Here is an 18,988-nt window from a genome sequence, read left to right on the forward strand (position 1 = left end):
AAAATCATTCATCCCAACTCACTAAAGGCACAGGACAGAACTGTATGCATGTAAACTGATGATTCTCCCATATCCTGAGTGAAGGTGCTTATAAGATTGAACTCTAATGCCAATATCATTTCAATGAGTTCCATAAGTCCAAAGTTTCCATATCCTCTATCTGTATGCAATAGAGGAGTGTGTGCATTTTATGAAGATTCCTATCACTTAATGCAGCAACAGACTGAACTTAGGTTGAAATACAAAGTCCTGAACAATAGTTTAGCAGAAATTACAGATCAGTGCTTAGATCAGAGGAAGGGGATCTAGGACTCATAAGGAAGACATCATCCATGACTCATGACCAAGACCAAATCAAGAAAAGCCAGACTATGGAGAGGACTGAGGAAGTAAAGTGCTTGCTGCACAACATGAAGACATGACTGATGTCAGTTCCCAAGATATCAGAGGAGGTGCTCTGTGACCCCAATGCTGGACAGGAGATCCCTGGAACATAGGAGCATGCTGGACAGCTTGTCTAGGCAATCTGTGAACTATATGTTTAGTGAGAGACTACATCAGAAAGAAAGTGGAGAGAGGGTGAAAAGACACTAGCAATCCCCTGTACTACAAACACAGGAGACATAGAAAGATAGATGATAGATACATGGATACATACATAGATTATTATGATGATGAAGATATAGATAGACAGGTAGGTAGATAGATAGGCAGATAGATAGACAGAAATACAAAGAAAAGTCAACAATAATGTACTAAAACACTCTCTCCAAACTCCTTTAAAGAAGAATTAACTTTATTGAATTGTTCACAAATAGCTGATTGGTAACCAAAGCAAGCTCCATAACTGAAATATAACCCACCAAAGAAACTGCAAATAATTTGAGAATATAATTTAACCAGGGGGTATTTATAAATTTTAGTACCTGGAACTTAGTGACAATTTTCATCTAGCCTCTTAATAGCTCTTATTTTCATATTCTAATGAAAGGCTATCAAATAAGATGAAAAAAATAGCCAAAAGATTTCAGACACTGAAATTTATTGTAACAAATTAGAAGTCAGTTGAGTTGACAAAGTATGAGTAGCTATCTAGGAACATAAACCCAGAATAGATTTTGAATCTTATTTCTAGGGCAGAATACTATAGGGAATCCCGCTATAGTAGGAATTTTCACTCCAAAGTTTTTCTTGAGAAACAATCTGTCATCCTCAGTGTGTTTCCTATCTACATTCTTAAATTGTTTTTATAGTTTGTATTCTATTGCTATTAATTATTATTATTTTATCTGTGAAAGAGTAACCCAAGCCTTTCTAAAAGAGATTTTTCAGTATACAGCATTACAAACTGTAGTCCTTACCTGTATTTTAGATCTTCATCCCACGCAAATGTAACTTTGTCCTCCAGAAACTATAGCTCCCTTCATTGTACCGTGGTCACTCTATCTTTCATATCCTCCCATGTATGTATCTCTTTCATTTTTTTTTTAGATTTGACATACAGTGAATACTAGGAAGCGACTTAATTTGTGTTTAGTAAATTTAGTTTAATGATCCTCAAAGATGACGTGTATTGTAAAATATGGAGCCTGCTTTTTACTGAGGTTAAATAGTCTGCCAATTCATGCATGCACACATGCACAAACATACACACACACACACACACAAATGCAAGTACACTAATACACGAGGGGGGGGGGGAGAGAGAGAGAGAGAGAGAGAGAGAGAGAGAGAGAAAGAACTCACATTTCTTTACTCATTCATTAGTTAATGGTCACATTGGTTGTCCATACAAAATGTATATATCTATGCAAGGAAATGCTTCTATTTATTTGTAGTTTGGGGATATTTTGATATACAGATTACAGTATTCTAGGAAAGTTCTGTTTTTAAGGTTATTGAGAAACATTCATATTGTTTTCTACAGTGGCTATGCAGCTTGACACTCCGACAGTGTATAAACATCTCCATTTCTCTGCATTCTCATGAACTCTTGCTATCACTATCATCTCTGTACTTTAATCAATAGTTATCCCTGTAGTTTTGAAGGGATATCTTACTGAGGATTTGAGTTTCCCTATAATTTCCTGTATGGACACAGTTTCATATGCTTGCTGAACATTGATGTGCTATCTTTGGGGAAATATCTATTCAGGTTTGTGCCCATTTTAAAGCAGGGTCTATCTTCTCCCCCTTCTCTTTCCACTCCTCCTTCTCTCCCTTAACGTTTTCCAACTTTTCTATAAAGTTGAATAAGCTCCTTATATATTTTGGATATTTGCTCCCGAGAAAACATGTAGCCTGTAAATATTTCCCCAACACAAAGGCAGACTTTTCTTTCTGTATATCTATGTACTATACAAAGGTGTATGTGGTTGTATGTGTTCATGAGTGTGTGTGTGTGTGTGAATATGGACACTGGAAATCAGCATCAAGGGGTTTTATTAATTCACTTTCACCTAATTTTTTGAGAAAACATCACTCAGTGAACTTGGAGCTTACAGATTCAGCTAGGCTTGTTGGTCACCAAGTTTTAGGTAGTAAATTTGGTGTTAGGGGCCCAAACTAAGGTCCTCAGGTTTGCACGGCAAGCATTTTATCCACTAATCCAGACGTCTCATGACTCATGGGCAACATTTTCATATATTGTTTTCTTCTTTTGATATGAAGAAGAACAGTGTTCTGACTCACTTTCATTTGTTTATTTTTGTTTTTGCTGCTGTGTTTTCCCTGCATGGTTATAAGACTAGTCACAGCCCATATTGTTCCAGGAGATTCCCCCTGTTCCTGTCTAGGGGTTTCACAGTATCAGACCTTAACGTTTCTTGAATTTACATTGAATTTGTTTTTGTGTGTATGGTACTTTGTATATGTGACTGGATGAACAATCCTATGTGACACATATTGGTTAAGAAGGACAGAATATTCTGTCACATTTACTCAGCAGCGGAAAGAAATTTGGCTTTTCAGTTTTGAAATGGAAACATTTTTCCAAAATTGTGTGTCTTAATTTCCAAACGCATAAATAGAATTTGAAATTACTGCTTGAGTATGTGTCTTTCCTGCCAATCTATACTTCACTTTTGAGGAGAAATAATTAGAAAAGGGAAATCAAGACCTATAGAATAGAAGGGGACTGAGTTGGGGAGTAGGAGCAAATAAGCCAGGACAAAGAAATGGGAATGCAATGAAGAAGAGGGGGGAATGTCTCAAAAAGATTGAAGCGACCTGCTAAAGACAATCTTGTAGAGAATTAAAAAAGGAAAAAGATAACTAAAATCAGATTCTGACTAGCGCTGAAGGCCACGCTGACATTAAACACTGTGAACTTGGACTAAATCCAATTGGCAGAGTTGCTTGAATTTCTCTAGTAATATTCAGCAGTTCAGAAATATAGAAAATGAGAGGTTATATTAACCCAGGATTGGGGAGTGGAGTGGAGTGGAATTCAGTTACAATGGAAGAAAGGCAGAACAACTCCCACCCAACCGAAACACCCAGCCCAATTTCAAATTCAAGTTTGTTCATTTTATCACCATCTAAAGAATATTTGAATACTGATCTTTTTCTTCAAATTCTAGCTAAACATTTTAAAACATATTATCTGCCTGAATGGAAGTCTGAGTTCAGCTAATGGTTAAGATTGGTACACAAGTCTATAATTTTCTGCCAGTAAATCACTATATGTAGAACTTCACAATTTTTAACAAAATTATTGGGAGTCAAAGTTCTAGAAATCTTTGTGAACCTAGTTTAGGCTGTTCCCTGCCAGAGTTGAAGGGTAAAAATTTTTCCCTTTTTTTTTATTCTGTGAGTCACTGTACTTATGATCAGAGTTTTTCTAAAGACAGAAAAGAACTCAAGCACTCAAGCATAGTTAATACAAAATGCTTTGGGTCTACATCACATCGGCAATACATACATGGGTGACCAATAATTTGGACCATGACCTGGTGTGAAGAGGCACAGTGAGCCCAACAGTGTCCCTTTCCAGGAAACCTAAGCCAACAGGCCCTGAATTTGTGAGTCATACTCTGTAGAAAGGAGCTGAAAAGGCATTTTGTCATGTAGACCAATGTGAGGACATGGCAGCCATGTGAAGATGAAAAATTCACAGGAAGAAACAATAAGGAGCAAGATAAAGACAAAAAAAGAGTGGCTAAAAATTTATATTTTGAGGCCAAAATTCCAGATATGTTCAAAATATGTGATTTCTTCTGGCTTCTCTTTGAAGACTCTATTGCATGTCCCTCTTTTCTCTCTGATGCTCCAAAGTGCATTCTTAAAACATTTAATTCACTGGATGTGTATGTATGTGTGCATGCATGTACATGCCACAATCTGTGAGGACCTCAGAGGACAATTGTTGAGGATGGTTCTTCCTTACACCATTTGGGACTCAGGGATCGAACTCAAGTTGTGAAGCTTGACATGGAGCCTCTACCATTATGAGCCATCTTGCCATCACTGCTCTCTTTCATAACTATTTTCATCTTACATATTTTTTATCAGTCACTCTAGTTAAGGTCCGCTGGTCATTAATCTGCTTAATCTTCCTTCAGCTGAGAGAGTTTCATTTCCACTTCAAACCTGAAGAAATAGGATCTGAGTAAACAATTCTTTCCCCTTCAGCCTTAAACTTTTCTTTAAGTTTATTAACTTTATTTCCTCTGTTTCAGACTTGAAGTCTTGAACTGTTTGCATCACTAGTTCGATTGTTTTTTCTTGGTTTTCTTCTGTTTCTTTGAGAGATTTATTAATTTCTTCCAAGTTTTTGTTCATCTTTTTCTCCATTTCTTTAAGGGAGTTTTTAATTTCCTCTTTAAAGATCTCCATCATCTTCATAAAGTTACATTTAAAATTGTCTTCTTCTTCTTCTTCTTCTTCTTCTTCTTCTTCTTCTTCTTCTTCTTCTTCTTCTTCTGTGTTAGGATGATCAAGTCTTCCTATTGTATGACCAATGGGTTCTAGTGTTACCATGTTGCTTTTTAGGTTGTTGAATGAATTCTTGCATTGGTGCCTACCCATCTCTTCCTTCAATTAATGTCAGCAGTGTCTTTGCCTCTTAGTCCCATCCTTGCAGTGGCTGTCTGTGTCTTGGGATCTGTTCTCTGTCTGCTCTGTGCTGTCACTATCTGTGTCTCAGGGCTTTTGGATCTGCCTACTTGCAAGAAACTTACCTGTTGGCTATCTAAAGATGCTGAGACAGGTGGGGGACGGGCCCGGGGTTTTGCCACAGTATGAAGGGCCTAGAGAATGAGGTGTCCTGCTGAGCAGCTGGTCACTCACCTCTTAGTCCTCTCTGTGTGGCAGCAGGCTGTGCTTCATAGTTCTATTGAGTTTGTAGGGGGACAGGAGGAGGGGGTGGAAAGGCAAGTTTGGGGGCAGGGTGGAACTTGTAAAGTCCCATGGTTGTGATGGGGGTAATCACAATGTCCTAACTTTAAAAGTAAATGTCATGAGGATTGTGAGTTCAAGGCCAGTCTCAGAAAAGAATAAAATCTAAGATGAAATGATAATACAAATTTTGTATTATCTATGTGGGTGCTTTTAGGAATCCCTTTGCAAAGGAAGTGGAAGATATTTCCTCAGATTTGTATTTTGTAGCATGAAAGTTATAAAGTCAGAGACTTCACTGTGTATCAAGAAGTTAGGAGATGAATGCAGTCATCCCTCCAGGCACTCTCATCAGACTGGATTGGCTGCATTTGCTGGTTCATCATTTCTCCACAGATATCTCACTTTATGTAGATTTTTACACAGCAATTGTTTCTCATCTGATAGCATATAATATGCATCTGGAACTTGGTCTCATTTATTTTAGGACAGATAAGTGGACTAATATACTAGAAAAAGTATTCCCTGACTTAGTAGGACAGGAAATAAAGTACATTATTTTTTGGAGACTCTCAAATAAAGAAAGGAAGAAAGAATGGAAGGAAGGAATAAAGAAAGGAACAAAAAAAAAAACAAATAAAAAAAATGGATGTCACTATTTTGTTCATTTGCTAACTCTTTCTTTGGAGGTTTCCAAAGCACACATATCTGTCATATTATATGCTTTTATTGAGAACTGAAAAAGAAAGCATAAACCCTACCTGGAGAACTGAAGCACCACTGTGAAGAAACTGAAGTCCACTTTCTGCTGAGTCAATTCCACCTGTGGCCAAAATAGGAAACCCAGGCAAAGCACGGGCAATGGCGGTCACAGCTCTCAAAGCAATAGGTCTGATGGCAGTTCCTGCAGAAGACAAGGAAGCTTGGTGGTCAGACTTTCTAACATGGGAACACATTGCCATCTATTTATTTTCTGAATTAAAGGTAGTTCTAATTATGAAATGATTGGACTTGTCTGAAACCAGCGTCCACTAAACAAGATAAACATGCACCTGGCTCAGGGTCCTATTATTGTATCTACCAACTCAAGCCGAGCCACCAATCTGGGCAATATGAACTTCTTGTGTGTGTGTGGGGGGGGGCGGCTATTACTTCCAGGAAGTTCATAGAATGTTTCTTGCAACAGGTGACTTTTGGTCTGAACACACTATATGGTGATGACAGCAGTAGGTAGGAAAGGAAAATCCATGGAGACAGTGAAAAGGTCAGTGTTTGGAGAGAGGGGGGGTCGGGGAAGGAAGGAGGAGAAGGCAGAACTAGAAGAATCTTGGAAGAGTGAAACTCATGACAGATACTTTAATAGCAGGTGCATGTTGTTACATATTAATTCAAATCCATAGACCACAAAGGCCCGAGGGTGACCTCTAGTATTAACTGTGGGCCCTGAGCAATAATGCCACCCTGGTGTAAGATTCCCAATTTCAGGAGTTATAGCACTCAGGTGAAGGGTCCTGAGGACAAATGTGGGGGGTGCTGGGACATGAGGAATCTTTATACCTTTCTTTCAATTTTGTTGGGAACTGAAAACTGCTCTTTCAGATACATTCTTTTACGAAGAAGTGGTTTTCTGCTTAGGGTGTTCATATCAATTTCATATTAAACTAAATTCATGCATAAGGGATGCTTTCTTGTTATCATTAAGATGTGTATGGAAATTCCTACTTGTGTCTCTGTTACCTAATATCTTCCTAGAGATTGTTTGAACCTGACACTTCAGAATTCCACAACAGGTTTTTAGAATACAGTGTATTATGTTAAACAAAAGAGGAACTAGATATCAGGTTTTACTTCTGTGCCAAATATTTATCAATGATTCCTTTTTGTCTTAATATTTTAACCAAAATAGGACAATATAACAGGTAAACTATTGTATTCAGTACTATATGCTGTGGGTATAATAAAATGAAATTTAACGATGCATATAGTTAAAAGAAAATCTGTATTATATATATTCAGATAGACAGAGCTAACTGCATAACAGACTGTTCAATAATACTGAATCAATAGGTTCTTGATATACGTATTATTTTGAATTAATGAAGAAATATTTCCTTCCCTTATTTAGTATACCCAAGAGACTATAGGAAACTTGAACTAAGCAGATAAATAATTTATTTCTCACTTCACAGTTAGAAGATTACCATTAACTCTAAGGGGTAAAATTTCAAAGTGGTATACAGGGGTTTGTCAGCATATTCCAATAGATACTAATGGACATCAAATGGCAAAATCCCAGGACACAGCTTTGAAAATTTAACCAGTTACATTTAAAGGGCAACATTATTACATGGGTGTTAAAAACGCCAGCAAATTCTCATTGGCATTTGAAGACGTTCAATTAGGTCAATACGACATTTTCTACTTCACGTTTTTCTTCCGTTTCTAAAACTTTTCTAATGTGCATAATGACCATGGAAACCTTTTGAACTAATAAAGGTATCTTTTCCTGTTTTTTTTTTTTAATTAAGAGGAATTATATTCTCTGTGAAAATGTGAACCAAAGGTGAAGATATAGATCTTCCTGTTGTTGGGCAAGAATTAAGTCAGCTTTTATTTATGTTATTATAAACTCCATTTGACTAAAAATAATTGATTCAATAGGACATATAACCTACCTGTTCTCAGTATTTTTATGGAAAATAATTTCTATAAAGTAGAGTTTATCCACTAGGACATTATAAGAAAGAGCACTAGAGGTATATATATATATATATATATATATATATATATATATATATATATATATATGAAGTGATCATGCTAAATTGGAAGATAAAAAATTCTCTAGTTTCAAGACGGGAAAAGTAAAGAGATGATAGATTCCAGTCAAAACTAAAACTCACTGTGAACAAGGTACATGTATCTGTATTAAACAGAACTGCATGTATGTCAGTTAAAATGGGCAGAAACTTCCAGAACCCCATCTGCTGAGATAGTGACTTCTAAAATATTGCCATTATGATGGTTATTGCTTTTAGAACAAAAAGTAGGGAAGATAAAGTTAGTTTGATAGCCTGAGAGATGTGAAGACAGGTTCCATCCTTGTGGGAAATGACGAGGTTTCAGTCAAGAAACTGAATTCCTATCTACCTAAATCAACTAATAGATAAAACATAATTTAAATTAACCTGGCATCTACATAGGGTGGCCAGAGGAACCTGATGGAAAATCCACTTACGTCAAGCCATTTCTATTTCAGCTGTGTGGAATTCTCCAACAAAGTTCAAGTCTTTCTAAGTCTCTGCATCTTGAAACAGACTGAAGGCTCAAAGACAGAGATGGAGGGAGAGATAGAGGAAAGGGGAAAGGAGGGTGGGAGGGAGGAAAGGAAGGGCTGAAACAGAGCTTTATTTTGCAACATTTGACCGAGAATTCCGGTTTGCACAAAAGTTGCCTCCTGGAGTCATTGATGGGCTAGACTAAACTTTCTATATAATAAATATGCTAATAAATATACAAAAACCTTCATGTAGTCATAAATTAAATGCAAGTTCATGTGTTGGAGTTACAGATCATTGATAAATATTACAGAACATTTCCAGATTGACTATGTCTTAGAAAATGATTTTTATTACTGAAAGATTTTGAATTATGCTAATGAAAGTGATTTCTTTTGAAAAGAATATCAGTTTTCTTCAGATATCTTAAATAAAATAACACTATTTACTGTGGTACTATGCTTTGGAATCCATGTAAGAGCACATTATGACTTAGACTTCTTTCTTAAAGTTCTTTTATTCATCGACCTGTCCACAAAATATTTTCAAACATGTATGTATTTTTTTTCTAATTTAAATCCAATTTGTATATTCATGATACTCAAAAATAGCTGCCATTTTTATTTTATTAGATTATTTCAGAGTACATAAGATTCAGCAGACATTTTGGGCAGCAGAAAACAAAATCATGATTTATTGATGCCATATATTTTATTAATATGACTTTTATGAAGAAATCAAAGTGAGGATTAATTACCATCTGTAACAACAACAGTCAGGCATTGGTGCCAACTATTGAGGTTTAAACACTAACTATGCTGCTTACAGCCTATGTTGGTGTTGTGAAGATTCCTTCATCATGTTGAACTTCAATTTTGGCATGAATGAAACAAGGAAAATTTTCCATAATGTCATGGAGTTTTTCTTTGGGTGGATTTAGTGTAGTTCAAGACATACCATAAACACTGAGGCTGAGAAGTTGATCTGTGCGTCTCTGAAGGACCACTGAGTCCAGAGAGAGCATTTGCTTAGTTCACTTTTATGTTGTCTTCTACGTTGCTGTCCTGCATTTTGTGATGCAATAAAACTGATTCTTACAAAAAGACAAAAGCGTGACACCTATTTGGATAGACCTTTATACTCTCTGATATCCCAAGAGGACCAGACATGTCCTCACCTTTTCTTCTTTCTAACAGTGTCATTGACCAGTGTCATAATATTGATCGGATTACTTTGCCTCTAAATGTATAAACCTCAGAGTCCAACATCAGTACACTAAAAATTCTTTTATACAAAAAAGACCCAGGCACTAACCCATTATAAAAGGATTTTTAATGATGTTAGAAGTAAAGGGTTTCTGGTGAAAAGGGAGGAGAGATTTACTTCGCATGACTGAATCATGGAAGGGGAAAAGGGATTTTTTAATGGGCAAGATAGTGTGGAATGTATGCTAATTTTGGATAACTGGAATTTTGAATAATTGAGTTTAATTCTGTTTGTTTTTCCCCTCATCATTTGACTCCTAAGATAGCTATGATTACACAATTAATTGATAGAACTAAGTCCACATAAACTCCCTGATAATAGCTCAACCTGGCAATAAAAGAGAAGCCGGGTTGTAACACTCATTTGTACTCACTGCATATACAAAAGAAAAATGCAGCTTTAATTTGCTTAAATTAATTAAAATATAATGAATTAAGTGGGTAACAAATGTATTTGAAATTGAATTTAGACTATCTAATTGTTATAACAACACCCAGAAGGAAAAAAAATATGAACAAATCGGGAATTTCAAAGATTTAAGGGTTGAAAGATTGTTTTTTTATGAAATACACTTTAAATCAAGAAGCAGCAAATTTATGCTTCATGAAAACAAGTTTAAAATGTTAATGAAGCTAATATACTGATAAATATGTGCAGGGCAACTATTTAAAAATACATCTTTACTCATGGATTAAGATCATCTGAGAAAATGAACATAATTCAACCAGAAATTGATGCACTAAAAGGATTGAGGGTTATGTGCAGATATGAAATCAAAGGAGAGAAATGAAGAATATTAACACCATACAAAATTGTTGAAACTATTTTAGTTTTTTCCCAAAGCCAAATGTTTTCTTATTAAAATGTTTTGATTTTGTTGCTATTAAAATATAGTTTTGAAGCTTTAATATCTTTGTTGCTATGTTTATCTGCATCTTAAGAATATTCAACATGCCCGTAGTCAATTAATGTTCAACAACTCTACCTAAGAGATTCCAGGCATGTTATTTGAAGCAATAAAATTAATAATGTTCACCAAGGAAAAGAACAGACACCTTCGTGTCTGAGACTATCAGCTTCCAGTAGTGGAAGAGGCTGGAACAAATTCCACAGGTCAGCATCCTGTAAACTTTTATGTCATGAAAACGGAAGCTTATGCTGAATATCACGTCTGAAGCCAGTTTAAGAAGGGATGGACTTGGACTGAAAGGCAGATCTTTGTGATATGAAGGTACCCATGCCCCCATGATGACTGGGCATTAAGAGTACAGAGACTATGAAGAATGGCATCTTTATGTCGTCTTGAAGAAGAAGAGAAATAGGGCTGTGGAATACTGAGGGCAGTGCTGATCTCAAACCCAGAAATCATTGGCCTGAGCTTGATTTTTAATAGAATCATGACTCTGAATAAGCTCCTTAACTTCCTTAAACATAAGTCTTCCCTGTTTGGAAACAAGGACACTGATACCAAAAACAATAGAGCAAGTGAACGGGCTTTAAGTGATACCTTTTATGGAAAGCAGAGCGCTTGATTTAGTTTCTAGAAGTGAATATTATTGTTGATGCCAAAGAAAATTCAGCATAAAGAAAAAACCATTAAGCTGGGTCCTGAGGTAGGTTTATGAAAATATAAGGACAATGACTTAATATTAATGGGGTTGATTGGGAACCCTTGATGAATCCATGCCCGTTCATAACCCACAAAATTATGAATATTTATCTCATGTCTCCTACTTAAATGTGAATTTTTGTGCTTAAATATTTATTTGTATTTAAAATGTAATTTGTAATACAAATACACACACACTTATGCCTTTCCTCCACATGTTCCGTTTTTAGAAGTTTATCACATTAGTATATAGGTATAGTTACATATGCAAAAATGGTCCCCAAAGTATTTTAGTCCTTTTCCTTTCCTTGCCTTGCCTTACCTTTTCTTCTTTCTTTCTTTTCTTGCCCTTTCTTCCTTCCATCCTTTGTCTCACTTTTGTTTTTAGACAAAAACAGTAAAAACCCATTAAATGCTTTTGAGACATTGTGCTACTTAGTAAATTCACCCATGTTTAAAAAACATTTCAGAGTAACATGCAGCATCTGAAATATGCAAGGGTAATTAAGCACTAACAGCAGAAGAAAACAAGTTTTTACTCCATTACTACCTAAGTTTCTGCACAAGATGCTTTCATGTGGGTTGGATGTTGGGTTTTAAACTGCTGAAATAGTTTCACATAAAATAGGATGAGCTTAATATAGACAGGGTTGAAAGGGAATTTTCAGTCTTTGCTACTGATACCTTTATTATTTTATCACTTGGATAAGAAGATATTTACAGTCTACTACTGCCAAGAAACAAAATGACCATATTTATAAAGTCTGTGTTTTCTATGTAATAATAGATATTATTAAAACCCATGCTAGTAAGTTTTAATGTGTGGGATGGTCAATGTGTCTATTATCTGCATATTCAGAATAGCATACTTGGTTCCTCATCCACTATTTTAAGTATGATTTTAGGGAGTTTGAAACTGAGTGGAACAGATGAGCAGTCTTTTGCTCCCTTCCCTGTCCCTCTACACTATGAGAGACAATGTGCTCAGCCATTGATGGGGAGATCTATATCAATCCCCATCTCTGAGGCTTGGGGAATATCATGGGAGAAGGGATGGAAAGAGCATAAGACTTGCGGGATAAGGAAATGCTGGCCTCTGGATATATCATGGCTGCTATACACATGAGCACAAAGCAGCTGTGGTTACTTGCAAAAGACCTGCACAAGATAAAGCTAGGTAAATATCCCAGCATGGAAGAAAAAGCATCCTAACACTCCGGGCTCCAGTTGAGAATCTATTGCAAGTTGACAGCTACTGAAGAAGATTTATTTTTCTTTGGGGGAGTGGATGGTGTGGGAAGTCTTTCCGTCTATGTGCTGCTTTTATTGGTTAATGAATAAAGCTGCATTCTGCCACTGGCTTAACAGAGTAAAGCTAGGTGGGGAAATCCGAACAGAGATGTAGAGAGAGACAGAGAGTATGCAGAGTCGGTGAATCACCATGTAGCAGCCTGAGAAAACAGATGCTGGAACCTGACGATGCACAGATGAATAGAAATGGGTTAACTGAAGATATGAGTTAGCCAGAAATACGCTTAAGCTATTGGTGGAACAATATTGAAATTAATACATTGTGAATGTGAATGATTTTCAAAGAATTTTTTTAAAAAAACTTTTAAAAATTAAAGGTAGCTAAGAAGAAAGATTTATTATGTGTTTTGTGGCTGATTTCGGCACTGGCTTCAAGGCCCATTGCTCAGCCTATGTGATTGTTTCTACTTCTTCTAGTCTTATTTTGAACCCGCTGTGAATGAACTCGGCTATGTTTTGACTTGCCTATCTCTTGACTATCTACGGTGATGAAGCTGGAAAGATGGAATAGAAAGAGTTTTGTACTAAGGAAAACCTTAGTTTCCCAACTCAAACCTAGAGGATGTTGTGAACCTATTAGACATGGCAGCTTTAATAGCAATTTTCCATGCTCTGCAGAGTCCAGACAGACACTGGTGATTAGGTCAACGTAGAAATGAAAGAACTGTTATTCATGTTGACATTTTGCAGTAAGTAGGCAGAATACAGTGCCACTGCTTTGAGCACTTTCTAGTTGGCATTTTTCTTTGAACTTTGTATATATTGTCTTGATAACATCACTGTGAGGTGGGTATTTTTGCCTCTGTTTATAGAGATATACAAAAATGACAGTGAAGGAGAATAAATAGCACTTGCCCAAGATCAATCTGTCAGAAAGAGTGGATTCAATATTTGAATGCATGTGCACCTGAATCTCCCTCTATTAGTTATTAAGCACCGTGTTATATTTCTTCTTCATTTTAGGTGTCCAAATGTAAATTAAGTTACAGAGGATGAGTTAATTTTTATAGTTAATAAAGATGTATTACCCGGGTATGATAAACCAAGAATATTAACAATGAATTAATTGTTGAATAGGAATTAAATTAGAGCTAGCGCAGTTCATAATTGCTATGAGAGTGACCATATGGCCTAGTTTTCCCAGGAGAGTACCTGTTTATTATACCTATGCTGATTCATAATTGTCTGATGTAATTATGAATAGCATTCTCTTTCACCTGAGAAGCGTCTCAGTTGGGATGCTACATTGTAGCATCACAGTAGCTAAAACCGGTGATAATTATATCTGAGAACAACAATAGAAATTACAGAAGACAAGTGAAACCTGACTTGAAACAGAAGCAATCACCAGTGAGTATTTTGGAAACTCTTGGTGTGGAACCCTTAGTGTGAGGGGCTCAAGGTCTTTGCCTCTCTTACCAGAACAGAAAGCATAGCAGCTACTGGGCCCCGTCTGTATGTTCTATTTTTCACCTGTAGGTGGCCACCACAAGCTACACTTATTAAACAACTCATTAGTGGCATTTTTCAATACTGTCATCTTCAGATAATTAGCAATTTATTTAAATAACCAATTTCTGTAGAAATAATTGCCATGAAATGCCCTGAACCTACTTTTTATAAACTATAATAAAAGTGTTAAGATAATCCCTGACATTTGCAAATGCCATTAGTTCACCTTTCCTTTTGATAGTGCTATGGCATTATGTTTAAACAATTACCTGATAACACAGCAGTTTAATGAAACAGTACAGTAATGCATGTCTTCAGTATGGCCAGAGAGGACATGCAGATTTAAAAAGAAATCCAGTCGTAGACATGTTTACACAGAGGAAAAACAGAGCCGGAAGAATAGGGATCCCTGAAATGAGTACACTGTTGGTATTTCTCGGTGGATTTTAGTTTACATGGTAGAAAATACAGAAAACATCCTTTTTTTTCCAGAAATATAGATGAAAACTGGATTATTAATTCAGGTTATTGACTTTTGTAAAATAAGATCTTATACAGCTACAAAATATGCCATACTTATGCTATTGGTTTTACATATTCATCACAGTAAAAATCTCTGAATTTTTTCTCTATCAACCTTAAGCATTTAGGAAGGTTTTTTTTTCTTTAAAGTAGTCTACATTTTCAAAGTAGAGGTGAGCTGTGAAGGGAGACTATAAGTGGCTTTTGCATTTCATGTGGTATTTGTCTTTAACATGGACAGAATTCTCACTCTTTTCCAGGTGACATTTAGCAGTGTATTCAGCTAGAAACCACTAAGGAGAGGACAGTGTTTCTTGTCTGCAGGTGGTAAAACTCGTTGAGACTTTCACGGTGATTAAGTTGTTGGTTTCCATATAATAAAAAAAGAAGCGGAATTCAAAGTCTGAGGAGATATCAAGTCTAGGGCTAAACTGAAGTCAGCACTGCTTAGCATCCGGTGGTGAGAAAAGCGTCCGTGTTATCTATCTGCTCACAGCATCGCTGTCGGTCTTGGAAGTGTTATTTCCACTTTAGAGATGAGGACACTGAGGACACAGCTGTTCATGTAAGGGATTCAGCACTGTGTGGCCAAATAATGTTCATGATGGTAAAACAATCATGGATGTCACAGTAAAATCCATTACTAGGATTGAATGCGAAGGGCTTTCTCTATTTCACAATAACCATCCTCTCTCTCTCTCTCTCTCTCTCTCTCTCTCTCCTCTCTCTCTCCTCTCTCTCTCTCCTCTCTCTCTCTCTCTCTCTCTCTCTCCTCTCTCTCTCTCTCTCTCTCACTCTCCTCTCTCTCTCTCTCTCTCTCTCTCTCTCTCACACACACACACACACACACACATACACACAAGGCCTGGTAGTGACATTTTTTGATTGTAAGATTGTAAATGTTAAATGTTTAACTATTAAATTTAAACAGAGAGAGTACTTTAAAAAAACACTCTGAAGCAAGGGTTGCAGGACTCAGTGTAGAAGGTATTCCTTCTGTAAGCAAATATTACCACTCTCTATAGAAATCTGTCCTTAAACATGCACCCAGAAATGGTTTTCTGCAGGGGAGAAAGAGGAAGATTCTAATGACGGCGAGAATACCCATGTCCAGAACGACTCTTTACCCATGGGAGAACACAGGGTAAGCAGAAGTGAGCATCTGGCTGAGGGCAAACGAGGAAATAACAAGAGGAGCTCCACATCCACTAGGATTGCATTGTTTCTTTCTTTGGAAAGCTATGACTTCTTTTCTTTCTGAAATCGGTGCTGTTTTCCCCGAGGGTGGACTCATGGCCAGGGTGTCCATGGTAGCCATCGCTATAGTGTCAACCTTTCCTTTCATATCTTAGCAATGCATTCTCTGCGTTACTTCTCAGTGAATTACATGTGTAAATCTCTGTGCACTGTAATGAACCTGCATCCCTCACAGTCTGCTGAAACCTGGCTGCACAGCAAAGGGCCCATGGTTTTCTCTCTTCTGTGTGTTAGACAGTTCTCAAAAATGTTCCTTGTCTCAAGTTCTGAGTTTCACTAATGTCTATAAAACAGATAAGTAACCTTGAAAGGGAAGGTATCTATTAGTAGTTGCTTTGTGGATTCATTAAAATTTTCCCTTAATTTCAGTTGGATAAAAAATATGGGGAATTATTTTTCTGTCAGAATTATTTCATGTAACCAGCAAAGATCTGGTTAGCCAAAGGTAGCAGTAGAGGTGATTCCAGCAAACAAGCAAGGATGAGGGAGATCATATAGAAACATGAGCAATACATGAACAGATGTCCCATGATATGACAGCCAACAGGGGCAGAGTGGCAGACAGGAGGACTGAGTTAGTAAAAGTAGGTATTTGGGAGATTTATGTAATTAGGATTTAGCAGAGATCTGCAAAGACAGGTATCTAGGATTAGTAACTAGGATATATATGACGAGTTGGCACTGAGACCAAGGTAAGAACACTTGCAGATTTGGTAAAGGACATATCAGGCTTGCAAAACAACAGCCATGACAGCAACCTCAGGATGGGAAAAACATATGCTCTGGTGTGCTGAGATCCTGTCCAGTAGACAAAGGACCAGATATCTTTCTCCTCCAGGTACAACATTCATTCATTGTTGTGTGGTACTTTATTTAATGTGCACGTGATCATGTGTGTTTGTGTGTATTTGTATGTGTGTGTGTGTATGCAAGCATGCACAAATCTGTGTGTGCATGCATGTGAAGGCCAGAGCACAGCATCAGGTATAGCTCTCAGTTATTCACCACCTTATAATCTGGGACAGAAACTCACCAATTCAGCTAGTCTAGCTCTCAGCCAGTCTCCGCAATTGATCCTCCTGTCTCTGCCTCCCCAGTACTAAGTTTCTAGGCCTAGGCCACTATTCCTGCTTTTTTAATGGGTACCAGGGATCCATCTCAGGTCCTCATGCTTGTGTTGCAAGTTCTTTACCAAATGAGCCCTCTCCTTAGTCTCATTCCATTTGATTTTTAGATTATTCTTTGAAATATTGTCTGGTATTAGGATAATCAAGTTTGAATCAAGCTCTCAAAAAGAAAAATGAAGAAACCTAAATAAAATATTGCTGTTTTAATAGAAATTCATAAATGTTAATAAATCAATGTAACTGTTATTATTAAAGGTATTTTTCAAAACAATGTTAAGAGAACATACACTACTGTATGTTTACAGTATGATTTATCTGTGTGCATGTAGCCCTTGTTCATATAAACATCTTTCTTCTTTGGTAAAAACATTTAGAGTTTTCTCTTAGATTGACTAGTTAAGAATAGTATGTTCTGCTCGTTCAGAACCTAGAGTTCATGTAGTAGAAAAGAGGAAAACATCCACTCACTCAACATTCACCAACGATCATTAGTCCCAGAATATATCATTGTCACATATGAATTTATACTTTATCAAATATCATAAACACTGGAGGAATCTGCAGCATGAACACATTACAGCATGAATACATGATCAAGGGAGAGGACTTGAACACTCCATTACTTCAGAAGTTCCTAGCGAATGACATAAGGAATGCTCATGTTGTGTGAGGACACAAGAGCTTCTGCCATCAGGCTGGCACCCCTCCCTCACTGAGCAGAGGACAGCTACACAGCTGCAGTCTACCTCACGGAATTTATGTTTTTGTGTTTGTGAGTCACAAGATGCCGAATGCTTCTGGATTGATTATGGGCAAAAGACTCTCCTCAAAAAAATAGGTGACTAGAAATCAGTAACCACTTCAATAAGCAACTGAATGGACAAGAACTTCAAATGCATCTAATTTAGAACTGGATAGAATGGAACAGGCTAATCAATGTAAGGCAGGAGGTGTGATGGCTAAAACAGAGTGTTAAGTGAGGAATGTCATCAATTCAAACCGTAACACATTAAAAGGATAATATGGAAACAATAAGAACCATTTTATACAATAAATATAATAATTGACATGATGGGCCAGACAATGCAAATTATATCTGATCAAAGTTGAGACAACAAAGTGTAGAAAATCAAATTTTAAAAAAGGATCCACAATTAGTACAGATATTATATTCATAAATAAAAAATATTGTCACAGAGCAAACTAAAGACTCAGATGATTTCATAGAGTAACTACACTCAAGTAAGAAATAACATAAATTTTACAAGAGTTTTTGCAGAAAGAGGGGAAATTCAAAGCATTTTATGTAGCTATTACATTTCTGTCATACAAATCTAACAAGTACATTAAAAAATAAAATTTAGCCCATGTAGTTGTAAGCTGTTCATTTGTTCCCAGCTGCTATGACTCAAAATAATCACACAGAAACTATATTATTTGCAATACTGTTTGGCCAGTAGCTTAGGCATATTTCTGGCTAGCTCTTATATCTTAAATTAACCCATTTCTATTAATTTATGTATCACCACGTGGCTGTATCTTACCAGCAAGCTTCTGGCACACTTGTCTCCAGCAGCAGTTACATGGCTTCTCCCTGATTCTGCCTACTCTTTCTTTAATATCTCTTTCAACCTGACAGGTGATGGATATACCGATTCTTTTGAATGGGAATGGTTCTGAGGTTGGACAGCAAATTTTGCTACTGTTTTTCCAAGTACTTGATCATTATCTCAACTTCCTCAGGGTCCCCTCAAGTTGTCATCACCTTCATACAAGGGGAAGCCATCTAGCAAGTATATTGCCCAAGAGTTGGTGGGGATGTTTTTTGA

The 18,988-nt window shown here is 36.7% G+C and overlaps 1 protein-coding gene across 1 annotated transcript in view; it reads right to left on the reverse strand.

Moving 5' to 3' along the window:
• The window catches only part of Dpyd (dihydropyrimidine dehydrogenase), a 755,789-nt gene that overhangs the window by 138,503 nt on the left and 598,298 nt on the right, over positions 1 to 18,988 (reverse strand). The window contains exon 19 of the mRNA XM_041647856.1: positions 6,099 to 6,241. Within this exon, the coding sequence (XP_041503790.1) occupies positions 6,099 to 6,241 (143 nt within the window). The remainder of the gene's footprint in view (positions 1 to 6,098; positions 6,242 to 18,988) is intronic.

This window comes from Microtus oregoni, unplaced genomic scaffold (genome assembly GCF_018167655.1).
Source record: "Microtus oregoni isolate MIOR12 unplaced genomic scaffold, Mior012 000000F_ref0000247, whole genome shotgun sequence".
NCBI lineage: Eukaryota > Metazoa > Chordata > Mammalia > Rodentia > Cricetidae > Microtus > Microtus oregoni.